The sequence below is a fragment of the Pseudopodoces humilis genome, chromosome 10, assembly GCF_049639895.1.
Source record: "Pseudopodoces humilis isolate 2021_Gansu_Grassland_sample_001 chromosome 10, ASM4963989v1, whole genome shotgun sequence".
NCBI lineage: Eukaryota > Metazoa > Chordata > Aves > Passeriformes > Paridae > Pseudopodoces > Pseudopodoces humilis.
Window position 1 is genome coordinate 2560084 of NC_142209.1, and position 21218 is coordinate 2581301.

At 48.6% G+C, this 21218-nt stretch overlaps 1 protein-coding gene across 3 annotated transcripts; it reads right to left on the reverse strand.

The window, feature by feature from the left end:
• Window positions 1-18117: 18117 nt before the first annotated feature.
• Window positions 18118-20956, reverse strand: LOC102110042 (uncharacterized). Of its 3 annotated transcripts, none has more exons than XM_088060525.1 (3): window positions 20897-20955; window positions 20638-20766; window positions 18118-19934 (listed from the first exon to the last, which is right to left on the reverse strand). In XM_088060525.1, exon 3 carries the CDS (start codon window positions 19829-19831, stop codon window positions 18686-18688), a length of 1146 nt encoding a protein of 381 aa, XP_087916651.1. In that variant the 5' UTR covers window positions 19832-19934; window positions 20638-20766; window positions 20897-20955; the 3' UTR covers window positions 18118-18685. The 3 variants fall into 3 exon arrangements, with proteins under 3 accessions (XP_087916651.1, XP_087916652.1, XP_005528798.2); XM_088060526.1 differs by having other exon boundaries at window positions 20638-20763; window positions 20897-20953; XM_005528741.2 differs by having other exon boundaries at window positions 18118-19930; window positions 20634-20956.
• Between the last annotated feature and the right edge of the window lie 262 nt (window positions 20957-21218).

Genomic DNA, 21218 nt, shown 5'->3' on the forward strand with positions numbered 1-21218 from the left:
AGGGAAGTGATGGAGTCTCCATCAGTGGGGATAGTTAAAGGAGTGTAGACAAGGCACCTGGGGACACGATTGATGACCTTAAAGGTCTTTTCCAACTTAAATGATACTGTGATTCCATCTGCAGGACAGAGATGGCCCAGAGCTCATTGGAGCTCATCTCCTCTTCCATCTTTACTCACTGTCACTGCCACAGCCTCCTCTCATAGCAGGTCTGTGTAGCCACGACCTCCCCAGCTGGTCCCCCTCACAGACCTCTGTCCCTTTTGGGTCTAACACTTTTCCCTGTGGCCTCCAGGAGATTCCCTGGGACACTCATGGATAGGCTGGCAGCATTTCCCAGCTCCTCTACATTCCCACGTGAACACATTTCTGTTTCAGGCATTAATTGTGCCAGGGAATGTGGTTTCAGCTCAGCTTTCTCATCTCTCCTGAGAAACACCGAGTTGTTTAGACAGCCTGAGCAGGATGAGAGCCACCCCTCTGCCTGCAGAGTCAGAGGGGATCAGTCACCTCTGCCTCAAGGATTTCTCGCACTCATGAGCTCAGACACTTCCACACAAGCCCCTGCTCCAAGAGGGTGAGGAGAAACAAGGCAGAGGGCACTTTCATGGGTGATTAGGGCTGTTTGTGATTCCTCAGCTTGTTGTTCCAGGGACAGAGCCCTGGAGCAGCCTAATCTTAAGAACTGCAGGAGGAGGAGGAGGAGGAATATTCCTTGAACGGGAGGTTCATATATCTTTATCTTTGCTGCTGTCAAAGGGCAATAGCTGAGATTGCAGTGTCTTGGAAAGCCTCCACGAAAGCTATCTCGAGGACATCAACAAGTCTGGAAACCACCTTCACTCTCTTGATAAAGGTTTCAGTCAACAAATGCACTCCAAGGCGGGTTCCCAGGCAGCGATCACTTCCTACTGGCTGGAAATACGTCAGTTTGCGTTTGAGCGAAGCCTTGGGCTGGCTCAGTCCACAGCTGCCTCGTGGGGATGCACTCCTGCAAGGGTTCAGCCCTGTAGGAACCAGCCAGACAGGTGGGGGTTATGGGGCGGTCACCCAAGCACTGCCAACTCCACATCCAAGAGCTCTCAGACAAGCCCTGATCTCAACCAGGGAAGAAACCCCAGGGGAAGCGCTCAAGAATTCAATCACTCTCCCTTCCTGCCCCATGAAAGGCAGCAGGACATTCCATCCAAGAAAATCCATGAGTCTTTGATCTTCCCTGTTGACTCTGCAGCCAGAGACCTCCACCGAGGAGAAGTCACTACTGCATCAAAACGTAGCACCTGGCTCCCTGTTCACTCCAGCAAGCAGCTACTTCCACAGGCACCATGGGAACATCCACTTTGGGACATTTATCTTTGTGTTTGCACACAAATGCTCTCGTTGGAAGAGCCCAAAGCCTCCAAACAGCCCACACCTCAATGAGGAGGGCACCATCTGCACCAAACCCAGCCGGGACCATGCTGATGCCACTTCAGGCTGGCAAATACCCTGTTAAACACCCATATATGAGTTATAAATATAAATATCCGCCTCAGGCCATGGTGAGAAAGGCTCTTTCTGCTCCTCCATGGGCTGGAGGTATCATCCTGTAGACTGGGAAGGGCAGGAGCTCCTCCCTGACCGCCTGCAGTGACCACAGCAGAGCACAAAGCCAAACTGCTTTTATGGCTTTGCCCAGAGCCCCAGCTCTCACCCATCCTGCCCGCCAGCCAGTCCATCCCAGAAGGCAGCTCCCTGTTTGTCTTGGATCACCTCCTGCCAGAGCAGAGCTTTCCACAGCACGGCTCTTCTGTGCTGCCCGAGGGCGGATTTCCTGCCGTTTGATCTAAATTTTCCTGTTTCACCAAATGCCTCCTGATTTCCTTCATCAGGCCCAATCTTTCCATCAGGGAGGCGATCCTGCAGCCTGGAGCTCTTTGGCAGGGAGGTGGGGGAGAGGTTTGGAGGTCAATGAGCAAATAGTGCTGGAGCGGTGGCAAAGACCTTCCCTCCTTTATTAAGCATGGACATGCAGTGCCCTCTGCTGATGTGGCAGCCGAGGGAGATGCAGAAAGAGCAGCATCCAGGGAACTTTGCAAAGCTCTGAAGGGGCAGCCAAGCCTCCAGTTTACCTAGGAGCTCTCTACTGGCAAGGCAGGAGCAGCACATTCCTCTGCTGCTGAACTGGTGTTTCTTACAGCTCGTGGACCTGTTTGAGGAGCCAGGCTGGTGCAAGAGGTCCAGATTGTCCCAATTCCATCTTCACACCTGCAGGTTATAGCTGCATCTAGAGAAGCCAGGATGTCTTGGACAGGTTGCCCAGAGAAGCTGTGGCTGCCCCATCCCAGGAAGTGTTCAAGGCCAGGTGGGACAGGGCTTGGTAAAACCTGGGATAGTGAATGGCATCTCTGCCTGTGGCAGTGGGATAGGAATGGGATGGCCTTTCAGGCCCTTCCAACCTAAACCAATTCTGTGATTCTCTGATCTGCAGTCCCACTCGGCTGAGCACTGCTCCCCTTCCCCAAGCAGCCAGGAGAGGGTCAGCCTGGAGAGATGGGCACAGCATGAAGAGAAGAAAAATCAATCTGGGAGATGTTTCCCTTTCTCCTTGACCAAAGGCTCCCTTTCTCAAGTGAAATGAAATGGGCTGCTTTACCCTTAACAAAGGGCCAGAAAGTTCCCTTGCAATGCTTGTGGTTGCAGGACTGCAGGCAGAGGTAGCTGCAGCCCAGCATTGTTACCTGCAAGTCCATTATCAGCAGATTTAGCACTGCAAGGAGAGTTTGGTGTGCAAGTGTCTCTGACAAAGTCTCCTGAGCCAGCCAAAGGAACTGCAGAGCAAGGGCAGCTTCCTGCTCCAAACTTGGGCAAAGAACATCTCAGCTGGTTTGGCTGGAGTTGGCAGAGCTCCTGGATCCCCACCATTGCACCAAAGCAAATCTGAAGCTGCTCCTGCAGCAGCACCCAGGGGCTGGCAGGAAACCCACATCTCAAAGCAGCTCCCACTGGAAGAAACCACTTTGTTTTGCTTTTCCTCAAACCCTCCCCAACTCACTAGAGGCAGAAAAGCTCAAAGTGAGGTTTAAAGGGCACAACACAGGCAGCAAAGTCCACTCCTGGTTAATAGGATTCACTTTAGGAGATAAGGCTTATTTGCACCTGGAGAGTGATAGGGGTTTATAACACTGGCAGCAATCTGACCCCCCAGCAGGAGTGGTGTACGTGGCACAAGCCGTGTCCAGCCTGATATGTATCTCCTGATCCTGGGCTGGGGCTCCTTCCCCTCACTGCAAGGATTGCACTTTGCTTATCTCTGAACATCCCTGCCAAGATGCAGTGCATTCAGTTTGGACTGCTCTCCCCTCTCCACTGATTTTTCCAGGAGCTCCAGGTGATCAGGTGAAAAAGCGTCTGGCTCAGTTTGTAGCCTTGTTTGTAGCCATGGCTTTTCCAGCACTGCCAGTCCCCTTCTCCAGGTGCCCATGCCCCATCTCTGCCTGTCCCTGATTGTTCCATCCCACACTCGTTGTTCTCCAGGACAGAGGAGCCCTCTGTGCCTCCACACTGTGCCCTGGTCTCCTGGGAGCTCCTCCAGCTGACACAAGTGACTCAGCTAAGGGCTGATGTGTCAAGTCAAGCCTCTCCTGGAAACCAAATCATAATTCCAGAGGGGAGGAGCACATAAAACTACACACAGCATCAACAGAAGCCAGTCCCAAAACCTCAGTGCCTCTCTCAGCACCTCTGGCTCAGTCTGACCTCTCTCTCTTGAGCACTGTTCACATTTCATGGATGTGTCAACCCAGGACACTCCTTCTCCCAAAATGCAGCTGCCATTGTGGCAAAGCCTGGCCACTATCTAATGAATGACAAGACCATGTGTTAGATAAAGAAAGCAGGGTCACACACATTCTTCTGAGAGGAAGAAACGCACAGACAGGATGGCTCCTGGCATAAATCCTTTATTTTCTTAAGGAGCACCTCAAACCCAGCACCTTCCAAGGTACTCATCCCCTTTAGCAGAGCCAAGGATTCAGCTGGGAGTGGGTGAGGGGACACCACGAGGACACCACTGCCATGACCCACAAAGCCTTTTACCAAAGCCACGCCTGGCCCATGCATGCTGAGTGTGCACTGCCAGCATCTCTGTGGCTGTACCTGCTGGGGAGGTACCCAGCCAGGACAATGGGCTCTGCTCTCTGCATTGCATTTTCCTGTTATCTCACACCCGCTGTAAAGCGCTGACTGAAGGAATGCTGAGTCAGGAGCACTCTCAGATGGAGGAAATTCATTTGTTTTTTAGCACCTGCATGGCCTTGTGCCAATTGGAAGTGTTGCAGTTTGGGGAGCAGAGGGTGTTTAACCCAGTGCCTTGCACTCCAGGGAGCAGCCTGGTTCCAAACCACGATGAAATGCGCTGGATCCAGGTAATGGGGAGGCCAACAGGACCTGCAGTTCCCTTTAGGCAACTCAGAATTATTTCTTAATAAGGAGAGTTCACCTTCTGGCCTCTCCTTCCCAAGACTGTGATGAGGTGCCTTGGCTGCTGGTCATACTTGCAGCACCTGATGGCAGCCCTGTGTTTTGTACCACAGAGTCACCAGCATGTTGTCAGCTCAGAGAAGTCAACAAAACCCATGGCCATGCCTCAGGAGCATGCCCCAAGCAGGCACAGAGCTCCCGTTTCCCTGAGCTCAGCAGCCCTGCCTGATAAAAGAAGGGATGGAGCTGCTTGGAGAAAAGGAGAAGAAAACATTTCCAACGCTGGCTCTGCTCCCATCAGATAAAGAGTGCATGGCACAAAGTCCTTGAGGTGACTCTGGGGTGACTCTGGCATACCACCAAGCCAGGCAGTGACAGGGAACACCCAGTTTCCCATCCCACTGGGGCTGTGGGTGGCACAGGGAGGGAGGGAGGAGATGTGGCCATCCAAACCTCCCAGCGGCTGCATCTGGAAAGCACCAGTGTGAGTCGGGGGGAAGGGGCACAGTGCCCTGTCAAAGGTCACATCCCAGCCATGCCAAGGCTCGGTGCTGGGAGCAGCTTCACCCCACTGCCTAAACAGCAGCTGTCCAGCTCCAGCACCACCACCCACAGGAGCTGCTCCCTGCCTCAGTTTCCCGGCTGTCAAAATCAGCCAAGAGCCAGTCTGGGCTCTTTCACATCTGAGCTGCTCCAGCTGCGAGCAGCCCACGGCAGCCTCTGCCAGGCTGGGGAGGGAGCAGGCAGCAAGGAGTGTCCTTACCTGTTCCCTTGCTCACCTGGAGCACCTCCACCAGACACCCACCCCTTCTGGAGACCCTGCGGCTTCTGCTAAAGGAGCTGGAGCCACCACCTGACTTTGTCTCCTGTCCCCAGGCTGTCAGCACAGCATCTCCCTGCGTGCCTGCGGTTCCGGCAGGGCGACATTGCCATCTGCTGCCTGCTGCTCGGCAGGACACGCCAGCTCTCCTCTGCCACCCAGGCACGGCCCTTCCTCCAGCACCGGGGACTGTCCCAGTGCCACCAGCTCAGGGACAGCACCCACGCCACCACCTCCACACCGAGCTCGGCACCAGGAGCACAAGAAGCTCTGTGCTTCATCGCAGCCCAGAGCTCCAGGTCTGTCCTGCTGCAGGGAACAGGGCTGGAATGCTTGTTTGAGGAATGTGATGCCACCCAGCAGCACAGGGACAGCGGGGCCGTGTCCCCTGCCAGGCTTCCACAGCCATGGAATGACAGAATGGTGTGGGATGGGACTTTTTCAATGTCCTCTGGTCCACCCTACAACCAGCAGGGACATCTTTAGTCAGATTGCTCAGAGCCCTCGACCAGACCCTGGATGTTTCCAGGGATGGGGCATTTCACTTCCTCCAGTGTTTTACCACCCTCATTCTCTGAGCTGCTGTGACACAACCCTGCCCTTGGCTCTGCTGGTGACTCACCCACCACATGGGAACACACACACCTCCAGCTCTTCAGCCTTGGGCTCTTCATCTGGAAGCACAAGGATGGTATTTTTTAACTCTCAGCCACGCCGAGAGATGCTCGCTTATTTTAAACTTGAAAGCACCTACATATTGTTTCTACAGCTTGAGATAGGAGATGCCACCAAAGGGAGGAGAAGAGTTGTAATTATCTGCAGTTCAGAAGTTCAGTCTTCAGAGGAGGAATTGGGCTCCCAGATATACTTGCCACATGTTTTTAAGGTGATCTTTTGAAAGAGGCTGTGCATTTTATAATGGAGATTGCCCACCTGAGACACGAGCTTTCCACATCACTCCTGGGTTTATAGGTCATGGACACAGACCAAGGCTGATGGTGTCTGAGAGGGACAGAGCCATGGAAGCACCACAGGGGAAGCTCTAATGTCAAAGGATGCAATCCTCATATCAATTTATATCTGAACAACAGCTGGATCCACTGAAGTGGGACCTGTTAAAATACAGTGTTTGAGGATCAGCCACACCCAGAGGCTGATGGCTCGGCTTTGAAATGTGCTGGAGGATTTCCACTTTGAAATCCACTGCTAGGAGCTGACACAATCAAGTGCTGAGCAACGGGACCCAGCCCCTGGAATGAGCTGTAAACAAATTGAAAGAAAGGACCTTGAACAGTGCAGCAGCATCAGTAGTAAAATAATCATAAAGCAAAAATAAAACTAAATTTAAGGATTTTCTTTATATTTTTTTTTTTCTTCTGCAGCATTCCTTGCTCTTTTGGAAAAGAACTGGGTATGGGGAGGGATCTCCATCTCCACACAAGAGAAAATGCTTTTCTCAATGGGGATGGATATGTCTCCTGCTATCATAAGTGACCACAGCCTGAAGAGTCCATGTCAGCTCCACCTTAGGGCTGCCCTGAGTTATCACAAGAGATGCGGACATCACTTGTGTCTGGACAGGGCATTTGGCCATGAAGGATGAGTGGAATTAGGCTTGTCTGAAAGCAAAATCATCTTTTCCCCCCCAATCAAGGCTGGCTGAGATTTGCTGTGCCATTCCTAAACACCAGGGGATTTATTTCCTACATTTTCCTCCCAGGTGGCCTCAGATAAGCAGCCTTCCCAGCCTCCCCCCAGCAGATCCCAGTCTGCCCTGTTGCTGATATGTGGATTTACCACAGCCCCAGTGCAGCTGTGGCACAGATGCCCAGGAGCTGGCCCTGGATATCCTCCAAAAACCTCAGGAGAGATGCTCCAGCTGCCTTCTCCTGATGAGAGTTGGGGGATCTCGTGACAGCTCCAGGGAAGTCCACCCAGCATTTCTCCTGCTCTGAGCCTGTAATTTGGTCTCCCATGTGCCTTTGTGTCTCTGACAGCTCCTGCAATGGGCCTGGGAGTAGCTTGGACAGGGTATGATTTGGATTTCCTCCCACTGTTGCTTCTCTGTGGGCAGGCAACGTAGTGTTTATCCCATAACCTAACACTGGTAACCAGGGAAAGTACCAGGCAGATCTCAGAGCAGTCCAGAGACTGCAAGGGAAAAGGAACAACTTCACAAGGAAAAATAAAATTAAAAAATAACAACAAAACACAAACAAACAAACAAAACCACCACCAACAAAAACTAAAACCAAACAAACAACAAAAAAAACCAAAAAACAACCACTTCCCTGCATGGTATAGATTTTATAACATCTCTTTCTTCTAAAATCATAGTTTTCTCACCCAAGCCATACAACTTTGTGCTTTCCTAGTGTACAGCATCCCATAAGGCTTTTCCTTGGCTCTGGGTTCAGCCCAGAGCTCTGCTGTGTGTAGAACCAGCCCAGAAGAAAATGTTCTTCACAGACAATCAGGGAAGGTACTTTGCTGTATCATTCTTCCCTGTTTCAAGAGGCTGAAGGGGAGAATGATAATCATCACAATTACCTTTTTTCTTCTGCAGCATTTCTTGCTCTTTTGGAAAATAGCTGGGCATGGCGAAGGAATCTCCCTACAGACACCCCAAAACACGCAGCGTGGCTGGAGGGGATCAGAAATGCCAGGATCCTATGGCACCACTCCAGCCTGGAGCTACTTTGGGTGGCCTGTGCTGGAAAAGGAATTGTAGCCCTCCTTCCTGGTCTCTTTATAACATGTGAGCAGACCTCAGCTGGTCCCTGTGATGATGCTCCTCCTTCTGCAGTGAGCTGAACCTGTCTCTGTGCCCTGCAAACCCCTTCCCACTGCTTTCTCTTCTCTGGTTTTTAACTCTGTGCTCAGTGACAGCTTCCTCATGGCTTCAAGTAATAGAATCATAGAACTATAGAATTGTTAAGGTTCAAAAAGCCCTCCAAGACCATCCAGTCTAACCATTAACCCAGTGCCCATCACTAGACCATGTCCCCAAGTGCCACAGCTACACATATTCTAAATCCCTCCAGGGATGGTGGCTCTGTCACTTCCATGTGGGACATGTCAAGCTTTTCCTTTTTCCTTTTTCCTTTTTCCTTTTTCCTTTTCCCTTTTCCCTTTTCCCTTTTCCCTTTTCCCTTTTCCCTTTTCCCTTTTCCCTTTTCCCTTTTCCCTTTTCCCTTTTCCTTTTCCTTTTCCTTTCCTTTCCTTTCCTTTCCTTTCCTTTCCTTTCCTTTCCTTTCCTTTCCTTTCCTTTCCTTTCCTTTCCTTTCCTTTCCTTTCCTTTCCTTTCCTTTCCTTTCCTTTCCTTTCCTTTCCTTTCCTTTCCTTTCCTTTCCTTTCCTTTTCCTTTCCTTTCCTTTTCCTTTCCTTTCCTTTCCTTTCCTTTCCTTTCCTTTCCTTTCCTTTCCTTTCCTTTCCTTTCCTTTCCTTTCCTTTCCTTTCCTTTCCTTTCCCTTTCCTTTCCTTTCCTTTCCCTTTCCTCCCTCATTATTTTAAACTATATAACTACAAAATAACTCCTCTGAAACAAAAATGAACATAAAAACAAACCAATATACATCTGAAAACTTCTGTGTTTTCCTTATCCTCCCCTTACACAATGAGGCTTTTAATTAGGAGGATTTTAGTTTTATCCAAAGGCATCCAGCCCATATGCACCAAAACTATTCCATAATGATAAGCAAGGTACAGTCAGGAGGGACAATAGGAAGTGTTGTTGCAACATTGGCATACACTGTAAGGGAAAGATAATTTCCAGAATATTAGTTTTATTTAACAATGGTGAAAAACAAAATGTGGGTTTTTTTTTAAACTGTGTATTCTTTATTTTTGTGTTTAAAGCTTTTCTTTTAAAACTGTGTTTTCTTTATTGTTTTAAAACCATAGTGAAGACAGCTCAATTTAATGGTATAAATCACAAAATAGAAAAGGTATGAAAATGACTTAAAGTGATGATTATAAGTAAAATGTTATTTAAAAGTTATATCAAAGTATGGAAAATGTTTGACTGTTTTTGAAGCTGTGTATTCTTTCTAACTGCAACTTTGCATGCAAATAACAGATATTTCAGATTGTGTTCAGTATATATAAACTGTTTTTTAGGCCATGTCTGAGGAGTTTGCTCAGACACTCCCCCATATTTCAACAGCCCCATGGGGTCATCAGCCTCCCATGGTTTGGGCACAATAATTTTACAAGTTTCCAGCTTGTCCCAAAATGTGCTCCAGAGGACCCAGGAACTTCCCAGATGAACCAGGAGCTGCCCAGCAGACCCAGAAACTTCCCAGAGGATCCAAACCTACCTGGAGGATCCAGGGGCTGTGAACCTCCTCATTTATCCTTATAATCCAAACCAAACAGAGTCCAGCCTGGGAAAACCACTCTGGAACAGAAACAACCACGTTCTACCAGTGTCCTGCAGGAAGGCAGGAATGGCAGCAGGAATTTTCCCGGTGTGCTTTGCCTTAAGCACCTGGAACTGCACCTGTGGTCAGAAAAGCAGTGGGCAGGGAGGTGAAATATTCAGAGGCATTCAAAGACTGACTCCTTTATCCAGTGCCTCTGTTAAGTCAAGCTTACAGCACCAGTTCATATCAGTACAGAGCTCAGCCTAAAGGGGTCCTGACCAGAATCACATCTAAACCCACCTTCATCCAGAACTTCACAGCAATTCAAAGAATTTCAGCAGTTTGTACCTTTTATGAGATGAACTAATTGTGGTATTCTTAGAAAAAAAGATACCTCGAGGAAAAGGCAGGCTTGAATTTGTTTTCAGTATTTCCTTGCAATCACTTTAGGAAGGAAACCTTTTAAATTCAACTAAAGCCAAAGAGACACTGAAGTACTCCCGTGCATCACAGCTATATGGTTTCCTTTTAAAAAGGAAAATTGCAACAGCTCACCTCTGCATTTTTTGCCTTTGCCTCCTGAACTGCATGAGTTCTCCTGTGTCTTGCTCTGAATTCTAAATGGGAAAATGATGGACTTCTTAACTGTGCCTAGAACCCCTTGGGACACTTGGGACCCCACCCAGACCGTTCCCCTTTGTGACATGGGGCTGTGTGTGCCCAGAGCCCATTGTGACACCTGGGGCTGTGCCCAGACCAGGAGGGTATCAAAGGGCACAGAGATCCCAGGAGATCAGCTCCAGCAGGAGACAGCAGATCCTGGGGGAAGGCAGAGTCAGAGCAACTCCTTGATATCCATGGATAAGGAGTCGAGCACCGACACGAAGCCCAAGAAGACGCTGCTGATGTTTCGGAGGAGGCAGAAGGTGATGGGGCAGCCTCGAAACCGGGGCCAGGCTGCTGTGCCGGGGGGCCTGTTTTCACCCCACAGAGCCACCTCATCCTCCTCATCCTCCACACAGATATCCAACTCTGAGTCCTGGGCAGCACCTGAGGAGGCCGAGGGGCACCACGAGTCCCGTGCAGCCCCTGGCATGCAGGCAGCAGCAGCAGAGAGCCGGGAAGCAGCCTCAGACAGCCCCGGGGCCTGCTGCCCGGCTCTGCTGCATTCACTGCAGCGCAGCTCCCGGGCCATCCTCAGCAGGGTGGCGGCCGCGATCCGGCGATGCAGCCAGCAGCCGGGGACACAGAAATCCGGATCACACCTGCATCGGGGCACGGAGGCAATGGCAGCAGCAGCAGCAGCCCCCGCAGCACGGGCAGAGAGCTGGGCACAGGCCTCGCACAGCCCCTGCTGCCCCCTCACTGCCCTGCCCAGCCCGCTGGGAGCTGTCGGTGGGCAGGGGGCAGGAGCAGCAGTGGGGACAGTCCTGGAAACATCAGGGCATGAGAAGGCCTGCTTCAGCCTGGAGCCAGACCGGGAACGGAACAGCCCCAAAGAGCTGTCCCAGGGGGAATATAACCCAGAGCAGGGCTGCAGCAGTGGAGAAGTGAGATCCCCTGTGAGGGCACACGAGGCCTGGGTAGAGCACTGGAACCTTCCCTCATGCTCAGCTGCAGGCCAAGCCTCAGCTTCGCCCGGCAGAGCCCTTCCCAGCTGGGAAGAGGACTCCATTTCAGAAACAATGCTGGCTGACTTGCCCCCCAGCCCCTCACCAAGGCAGGTGGAGGCTCGCAGGCAGTGGGCAATAGCAGCAGCGAGGATACTCCTGCCAGGGCTGCAGAACGAAGAGGAGGACGCCTCCGAGGATGGAGAAGCCAGCAGCAGCGGGGATGAGAGTGACTACGTGTCCTGTAATTATGAACCGAGTCACCTGGAGCCTTGCAAAGGCAGAGGACTCTTAGAGCTTTCTCCCCAAACCAGAGATGAGCCAGCTGCCAAAAGGGAAGACAGGAGCACGGAAGAGCTGTCAGAGAAGAGGAATGTCATCACTATCCACACTATCTGGGTGAACCCTCGTTACCCACAGCTCCTGATGGACCCTGACCTGCTGCTGGACCATGAGGAAGATGCTGAGCTGCCCAGCACATCTGATGCCCTGGCAGCTCCCAGGGACACCCAGCCAGCAGATGCTGCCCCGGCTGGAGGTTCTGAGGACAAGGAGCACCCTGTGCACGCCACTGCTCAGCCATAAGGGGTGGCAAAGACAGAAGCTTCTGCAGCCTCTGTCACACAGGAGCAGCAGCAGAGAGCCGGGCAGCAGCCCTGCACAGCCCCAGGGCTCATGGCCGGGCTCTGCTGCACTCGCTGCAGCACCACCCTGAGCAGGATGGTGGCTGTGACCCAGCGATGCTGGGGACACACAGACACCTGCATCAGGACACAGAGGCAGCGAAGGCAGCGAGATCCCCCAGAGCAGGCAGCATGGCCCCTGGAAGCTGTCCGTGGGCAGGGGACAGATGCAGAAGCAGATCCACTTCTGTCACTGCCACCAACCGAGGAGCTCTGAGGCTCCAAGGAACCCAGGACTGTCCACAGCGTGGCCAGAGACACCTGAGCTGCGGCTCTGAGGAAGAAGTGCTTCGCTTTCCCTGCCATGCCTGCCCTGGCCTTGCGGGAACATGAGGAGAAAAAAATAGGAAATTAGTGGTTGTTGCCTGCTAGAAATAAAGATAACAGGATGAAAACCATCTCATGCCTTCTATTCCTGTTGAATTAATAAATTACACAATGGCATTCAACATAGCAAGTGATATATGGAAGTTAAGGGATTAACCTTAAGAGTTTTAAAGGTTTAAACTAGAGATTATTTTTTTAAAGAGAAGTGTCCAGAAGCCCATTTTGTTTCTGATAGATATTATTCAATGGTTTGTCTGGAATATGTTCCTCTGGAATAAGTTCCTTAGGCCCTTATGTTGTAGCTGTTGCTAATTTAGAAGAGGTTAGATAAGATGTTTCTGCTGAAATGAAAGGACAGAATTAATAAATCAGAAGTGCATTTTTTTTTTATTGTGCTGTAGTCCTTGATTTAGGGGGTAAATCTTGAAGTCTGAAGGATTTTGCTTGCTGGGGCGGTGCAGTGTGTGAGGTGTGGGGCAGAGGAGAAAGGCACTGCCTGGGCCAGGAGGGATGTGGGGACACCAAATCCTTGTGACTTGTGGCACAAGGTGTTTGTTTGATGCAAAATAAATTCTTTTGTGTCCAGTTCTCCTCCTAGAGAGTTGCCCTGGTGCAGAGATCATTCTGTAGGACTTCTGAGGGAATGAGTGCTTGCCTGGCATTGCAAATGGGAGCCCCTCAGCCACCAGGAGAAACAGCCACCAGATCTGAGAGCTGGCAGAACCCCAGCACCTCTAATTCATAACATCTGCACTGTGTTTCCTGGTTCTGTAAGAGCAGGGAAAGCGTTAACTGAGTGCAGAAAATAAAAATCTGTGCTTTCAAACGAACATTGTGGCCGTGAGAAGGAGAAAGGAGGTCAGATCTAAGCATGAATTGATGTGAGCAAAGTCAAACTCAGCTCCATTAAGATACAGCTGCTGTGTTCCTCACACCTGATATCCCCTCGTGCCCTAAAATCCAGATCCCTGCTGCAATGGCTCTGGGAGTGCAGGAACCTCAGAGGCCTCCTGGCCTCATGCAGGTGAGGAGCCTGGGAAGCCTGAAGAGCCTCAAATGCACACAAACAAAAGCCCAAAGCCTCCTGTTCTGCCAGCTGGATGAGCCCTGCAAAACACACAGCTCACACAAACACAGAGCACACTGGATGAGGGAGCTACAGAGCCATTTCAAAAATATTTGCACCCCTCACTCTCCCCTCTACAGAGCCCCTTTCCAAAGTAGAGGTGCACTGAGTGCTTTTCCAGAAACCAGCTGCTTTCAGAGCCCAGGAGCAGTTGGCAAAAACAGTTTCTTTCAGGTACCTTAGAGCTGAGGCAATTAAAAGAAAATTAAACTGACATTTCTAACTTGCAGCACAAGAGGGATGTGCAGCCATGAAATAATTAAGAGCTACTGCTGGCAAAATACTATTTTCACCTGTCTGCTGCAAAGAATAAAAGAGCAAGAAGTATTTTTGGCTTTTTTTTTTTTTTTTCCTCCTTTCTTTCTTTCTTGTAATTAGTTGCTGGTTATTGCTGCATCCCCAAATGCCAGAACCCAGGGGTTTTGCAAACAACAAGAGAGAGATTTAGTGCTCAGTACCTGGTTTACCCAGCCTCACTTGGTGACCAACATTTTGCCAGCAAGATTTCCCTGCTGAAGTGATTCCATGAAGGGCTCAGAACTTCATTTTCTGCTTTATTGCACTGGCTTGAAAAGTCTTTCCAGGCTTCCAGTTTGGGGATGGAGCACAGGGAGGGCTTTCCCCTTGTGCTTTGGTGGCTCAGACCTTTACAAGGACACTGCTGCCAGCACTGCCCCCTGCACTTTGGGAGGATGCCCCACATTGCTCAGATGTTTCTTCTTGCATTTCTTATTCTGCCCTTCACAGTGGTCAAAACCTGCTGAAGAGCCAAGCCCTGGTCTCTGACCACCTGGCCATGCAGTGCTATTGAGGGCATGTGAATATATCTATGACTGATAATATAGAAATGTGCTTCTAATAAATGGGCTTTTATTGTTACAGTATTGTAGCTGCCAAGGATGGGGGAACCCAGCTGTATTTTTCACTCTTGAAGTGATCACTGTGTGATCATTCCAAGCTGGATGCTGTGTCACAATCTGCAAACAGAGAAGGAAATTATGTAGATAAACTTGGGGATATTATTTGTGTTTACATGAACTCCCCTGTGCTGTAGCTATTTCAGAGATGCTGCTACAACGCTGTTGACTAAATTGGAAAAAAACTACTCTCTATCTAGTCATGAATGCCATGGACAGTCTAAAAGATTGCACAAGGTGAAAAACAACCCCAGTCCTCTGGACCTGGTGCCAGTAGCTGAGGCAGTGTGGTGTCAGTGCCCTGTTTTTCCCATATATTAGCTCTAAGGAAGATGTTTTTTACGATGAGGGTGTTGAAATGCTGGCACAGGTTATCCAGAGAGGATGCTTCATCCCTGGAAACATCCAAGGCCAGAAACCATGGAAGTCACTGAGCCATTCCCTAAGAATCCCTTGCAGCCAATGGGATGTGTGCTGGAAGCTTGAAGAGAAACAGAACAAAGCACTGCTCCTGCTCTCAGGTGGAAAACACTGGAGCAGCAATTTCAATAGATCCCTTAATGAGAAAAGGAATTCAGATAAACAACAAAGCCATTATGTGAACTTCAGGAGCACATTGAGCACACTCTCCTCTGGAAAACAACATTCCCACAGAGCAGGGGCGGTTCAGCAGCACATCCTACAAGGAATTTTTAAATGAGCTGCACTCTGGTGCAGAGACCTGCATTAGCTGCTTCAAGGGCTTGCTCCCATTCCGGGCCTGCTCTTTGAAGATGACTCTATCCTTGCACTGGCCCACAATTTTACTGCTCAAAGCATCAGACACAGCTGAAAAAAATCCAAAAAAGAGACATGATTCTCCTTTCTATTTCCAGATTGTTATCCTAGCAAAAAAAAATAAAAAATGCTCTTCATCTGCTGTTCTGTTGGTGAGAGCTCAGCCCCTGCTTGGTTTCAGTTTGGAAGGAGGAAAAGTGCAGTGGGAGCTCTTTGTGCCAACATAAACCCCACAAGGTCAGAGGCAGATGAAGTCTCACTTGAAATAAAAGTTGCCTCCTCCAGAGATACCAGTGCACTTTTCTGGAGTTTACTGATGGATGATGGATTGCTTGGTGCTCCCTGGTTACATGGGAGATTCCTGCTTCAGACTTCTCCATGCCAGGGGAAGGCAAAGTGTCAGAGGAGGAGGATGGAGTGCAGGGGGGCACCTGTACAGCATCAGCTTTTCTTTTCTTCAAGGTGCTGTATCCACATTGCTCAATCATGGACATATTTACCACCAACACCTTTGGTAGCAAAAGTTTACAAATTTACCATCAACACCTTTGTTAACAAAGTAAGAGAACGGTATCGTAGCTGCCAAGGACTGGCTGGTGATTCCAGGTCAGTGAGGGCTGGAGCTATTCTATCTTCTTAGTCCTGAGAACATTTTCCTGTGATGGAAATGAGTTGGGCAAAAGTGGTGTAGGGAAGCAACAGGAAAATCAGCAAAAAGCTGATACCTTTTTTCAAAGGGTATTTCTATGTTCCACTGTTGACAAACCCTATCCAGTGATCAAATCAGGATCCTCAGCCTAGCTCAGGGCTCCAGCCCTGTGCTCATGTCCAAGGGCTTCCTGTAATGCCCTGGCAATGAGGGCTCTGTGAACACAGTGCCAAAGGAATTGTTTCTTCCATGACCTCTACAGATCCAAATAAGATAATAGATATTCTGGCCACTCTGGACAAAGAAAAATTACTTCTGCTCAAAGCAGACCCTCCCTAATGCTGCAGAGCAGGTCTATTTGCCCCATGTCAGCTACACAGTACTGGCTGTGTCTGTTTTAGGCTGTCACCCACTCTGACTGACACTGTGAGAGGGTCAGGGCGTGGGAGAGACTTCCAAACCTTTATGTGAAAAATGTAAAGTGCAGAAGTGCTGATCTCTGGGTTAAATTAAGCTCCACGGGGTTTCCTGCACCTTGCACAGGAGTTAGTGGAAGTTTCTTTGAGGAGAGTTCTACACACTTTTTCCAGAAACCATCACACATTTTAATTACTCCTTTCACACATCCAAGCACTTTATATGCAAGTCAACCTTCCAGGCAAGTGTCTTTTTAATAACCTTTTAGTTAAGCCTGGTACTTTTCATTTCACCAAGCATTTACTCTTCCCATATAACAGACCTTTGCTCAAAATACTTCCACCATTATGCCAGAGGTACAAATTCCACTGACTTGCTAGCACCAAAAAGCAGAATAACTGGATGTTCTCAATTACCATAACTGCTTAAGCAGAACTGTCACACAACATAAAGGCGTGCATAAGTGGTGCAGTTTAATTGGATATTAAACCACCCTACAGCAGGAGCATCCCATACCCCAAGGAAAAGCAGAATGATGAACAGAGGAGATTGTAGCTGATAACTTCAGCATGGGATTAGAAAATGAGTGTGGGAACTTGAGGCCTCTGGAATACATTGCCCTCTCTCCAGGTCACCTCACACGGTGCTGAACAGCACCACAGAGCATCACTGGTGACCTCCCTCTGCAGATGACTCACCCACAGCCAGTCAGGATTCTTTTCATGCAAAGATCTTTCCTCTCTGAGAGGCTGCACAGCCTTCAGGTCAGACTGAGCTGTTGCAAAGGGGACCCATCAAAGGCCCTTTGCAAACCTAAAACCAAACTGGAACTTCCTGCAGAGGGGAGTTTGGAGAAGTCTCACTCAGGGCCCAGCCATCCCAGAATTACAAACACACACAGACCACAGAGCGCATCCCTCAGGGGCAGGATGCACATCGGTTCCCTCATCTGGAGATTTCTTTGAGGAATGAAATGGAAATGATCCATTAGTGACACCAATCAGTCTCCCATTTATAAACAAGCTAAAGTTTTGCTGTGGACAGTGGTTCACCTTGATCTGAGCCAAGGACCTGACACTAAACAGAACAGGACTCACTGTGTGATTCCTGCTCAGCTGCCAACATCCCCTTTTATTCTATGAAATACAGAAACAAATGGCACAATCAGTACTTTATATTAACTAACTAGTAAATGTTGCAAATGCATTAAAAATGCATTTGTAATAAATGCAAAGGTACTTTACCCTGGAGTTTCACCTTCACTCTGCTGAACAACTTTCCACTGAAAAGGCAGAAAGCCCTAGAAAGAAATCAATGAAATTACAGCAGCCAATAAGGAAAAAGGAAGCAAAGAAGCAAAACCTTCACGGAAAAGAAATTCAGGCTGCAACTTCAGGACAAACTGAATGCTTCTACTACAGTGGTTAACAGCAGATTTAAAGTCATTATTAAGTTTCAAAGTTAAAGCCCCACTGCTGACACTGAGGCATTACACACCTCTTGAAAGTTACAGCCTTGGAGGATTTGTGAACACCCGCCCAAGTCTGTCAGGCTAAATCCTAAGGAAATTTTTCTTCACTAACTGTGGTAGTTTGGCATTTGAAGCTAAATCAAAGTGAGGAGTCTAAGAGACTTTGACACACTACAGAACATGCTTTTGTTATGGGAAGCTTCCCTAGGTGGGAAAACATTTAAATTAAGGAGGTTCCTGTGCAATGAGTAGCAAAGGTGGCTTAAATTTGGTCTTTTGCTCTTTGAATTTAGTGTCTTCAAATATTTTCTTCCACTCAGCTGGTATCCATCAATCCTGTGCATGGTTCCATCAGAGACACAAATGTCACCCCAAGAGCATGCACTACCACAGCCAAAATAAAGCTTTCCCCATTATTAACAGACATTCAACCCATCACTCGAAAGTGCACAAAGTATTGGTACTCCCTTAGATAGAAACATTCTGAAATACAGCTGGTAACTGTTGTGTTTATTAAGGAACTGGTTTGTAAGTGGAGTTTGTTTTTTTAATAACCAACACGGTACTTCCCCTTCCAAATAAAAAGAAATGTAACAGAAAGAAAAACTCAGCAAAATACAAGGAAAGAAAGGATAGAGGGACAACTCTGGACTGTTCTAACTTAGTGAGTTAACAGATCTCTAAACCCAGTGTCAAAGAGCCATCACTCTCAAGAGGGCAGGGCCAATTTATCCAGTGAATTCTCACAGCCTCTGCTTGCACATCCTGCACGAAGCTCGAGCGGATGCATCGCCAGTCCGGCAGAGACAGCTCAAGCACATGGGAGTGATTTCAGTCTCCTCAAGTCTCCCATTTCATTACTCAGGGGTAATTAGGTTATTTTCTCATACAAAGCACTTTAAAGCCAGGCAGTGCAATCCTTCCCAGTTCCAGAGCTCCCTGTGATGCAGCATTCCCTGCTGGGCAGCGGGTCTGGACTGGGCAGAGCACACACCATGGGGTGCTTTTCCAGCCCAGCTGAGCAGACCTCGTTCAGGTACAAAACAGCCACAGAGACCTCAAATTAAGGTTTGTCCAACTTGTGTGTGCGCTCGTGCCTCCGTAGGGTCCCTGACTCGGTGAAGGAATGGCCACACAAATTACAGGAGTAGGGCTTCTCTCCGGTGTGGATGCGCTGATGGCGCTGGAGCGATGCCAGCCGCGTGAAGGTCCCTCCACACTCCTCACAATAGAAGGGCCGTGCCCCGGAGTGAGTCTGCTGGTGTCTCTTGAGCCTGAGCAGCTGCACAAACGCCATGCCACACTCCTGACACTTGTAGGGCTTGTCCTCCCGGTGGATCACCTTGTGCTTGGACAGCAGGTTGGGTTTATCGAAGCCTTTCCCGCACGTCGGGCAGGCGTAAGGCTTGAAGTCGTCTTCCCGAGACTTTGGGTTTCCAGAGCAAGCCTGATCTGGGCACTCGGCATCGTGCTGGCCGCGGTGCACCACGGACCAGGGGTTCCTGGCCATGCCGTTGGCCAGGATCACCATGGAGCGCTCGATCTTGTGCACGTTGCGCAGGTGCCTCCAGACGTCGGCGGTGCGGATGAAGCCCTTGTCACACTCCGGGCACTTGTGCGGCCTCTGGCTGGAATGGATGAGCTTGTGCATGCGCAGGTTGGCCGCGCGGGTGAAGGCTTTGGCGCAGATGGGACAGCGGTAGGAGTTTTCTGGCAGGTGAGCTCGCCTGTGCTCCTGAAGCTCTCGCACGCCACAAAAAGAGGAGCCACACTTCTTGCATCGATAGGGCAGAGCTTCCTCGGGGACAGGCTCCAGCTGCTCACCAAACACATCCCCAAGAGCGGCGCTTCCGCTGTCCTCACGGAGTTTTGTTATCGTCCGTGGTTTCCTGGGGTGCTCAGAGGAACAGTGATCTAAATCCTCATCTTCGCTCTGCAGGTGGAGGCTGGTGCTGGAGAACTCCCCAGCTGGACTCTCATCTCGTTCCTGGCAGTAGGTGCCACAGGTTTCTTTGTCTCCACACCGCAGGTCTGCAGGAAGCTCCTGCTTTGCTGCAGGTCCAGCAGAGTTTCCAGGAGGACTGTAGGAGTAATTCATGTCCACCTCTTTCTGCAGGTTACAGCTGTGGCCCACCTGCTTTGTGGCCTTTCTGGGATAATTTGAATGCTTCCCCCCTGTGTCCCAAACGTTGTTCTCACTCACATCCATCCTCTGAGGTAAACACTGTGTTCATCTGCAGCCCATCATCACCCAGAGCTTTGTGTCTTTCATGGTAAGTCCATCTCATTTTCAGCCCTTCTGACAATCCTCCCTAGAAAATAAAACACCTGTTTCATCAGTGAGTCTTCTGATATTATAAATTTAGAGCAGTGAAGGTATTTTTCTGACAGACTATTAGATATGCAGTAGAGGAAACAGAATCATCTACTATTAGAAATGTAGAAAATATACATTCAGCACACAAAACATAGACAATGTTTAATAAAGTTAAATATTCTATGATCAGCCGGCCTTCACTACCAAATATAAACTGATAATTCTGATTTTAAATTTTCCTAAAGATGAGAAATCACAGAATCCCAGAATGGTTTGGGTTGGTGGGGACCTTAAAGACCATCTCATTCCAACCCCCTGCCATGGGAAGGGCCACCTTCCACTAGACCAGGTTGCTCCAAACCCCATTCATCCTGGCTTTGGACACTTCCAGGGATGGGGCAGACACAACTTCTCTGGGCAACCTTTGCCAGGTTCTCCCCACCTTCACAGTGAAGAATTTCTTCCTAATAACTAATCTAAATCTCTCCTCTTTTAGTTTAAAAATGTTTCCCTTTGTTCTATCTGTGTAAAACGTTGCTCTCTTTCTTTTCTGTAAAATCCCTTCAAGTACTGGAATGTGGGATAAGACATCTCTGAACACAAGCATTCATATTAATGAACACATACTTAAAAACAGAAATATTTCTGTATTTCCAAATATTTCTGTATTTCCAAATGTACATAAATGTAAAACTTGCCTATTTAGTTTCAGCAGGCTTATCAAGTGCAGTTATCAAGGCAGTACAGCGATGTGCATTAGGTGAAAGCTCTTATTCACACTCCAGAAAGGCTGGCTCCATCGGCCACACAAGCCATGCTTTCTTCTGCTGGACACATGGAAAACAATCTGGATTAATCCTCATTAGTCACTGCCTGGAACAGCGTGGCTCCACTCGCCCCCAACTCCAGCCACTCCCCACAATTTAATAAGGAGCTGGTAACAGGAGTATTCCTCACCTCCAGCCCTCCAACTGAGCTGCCCATGCCTTTGGGGTGGGAAAACTTTCCAATATATAATATTCCAACTTATAACATATATATATATAAAATATATTATTATATATTATTCTATATTATTCTATATTATTTTATATTATTCTATTATTCTATATTATTCTATATTATTCTATATCATTACATATTATTCTATATTATTACATATTATTACATATTATTATATGTTATTCTATATTATTACATATTATTATATATTAGTAATATATTGTTCTATTAATTATATATAATATATAGAAGTATATTATTATATATAGTATATTAT

What these genes read in the sequence shown, in the direction of transcription:
- LOC102110042 (XM_005528741.2), bottom strand. Translation starts at nt 19,831, where the DNA reads ATGGATGTGAGTGAGAACAACGTTTGGGACACAGGGGGGAAGCATTCA.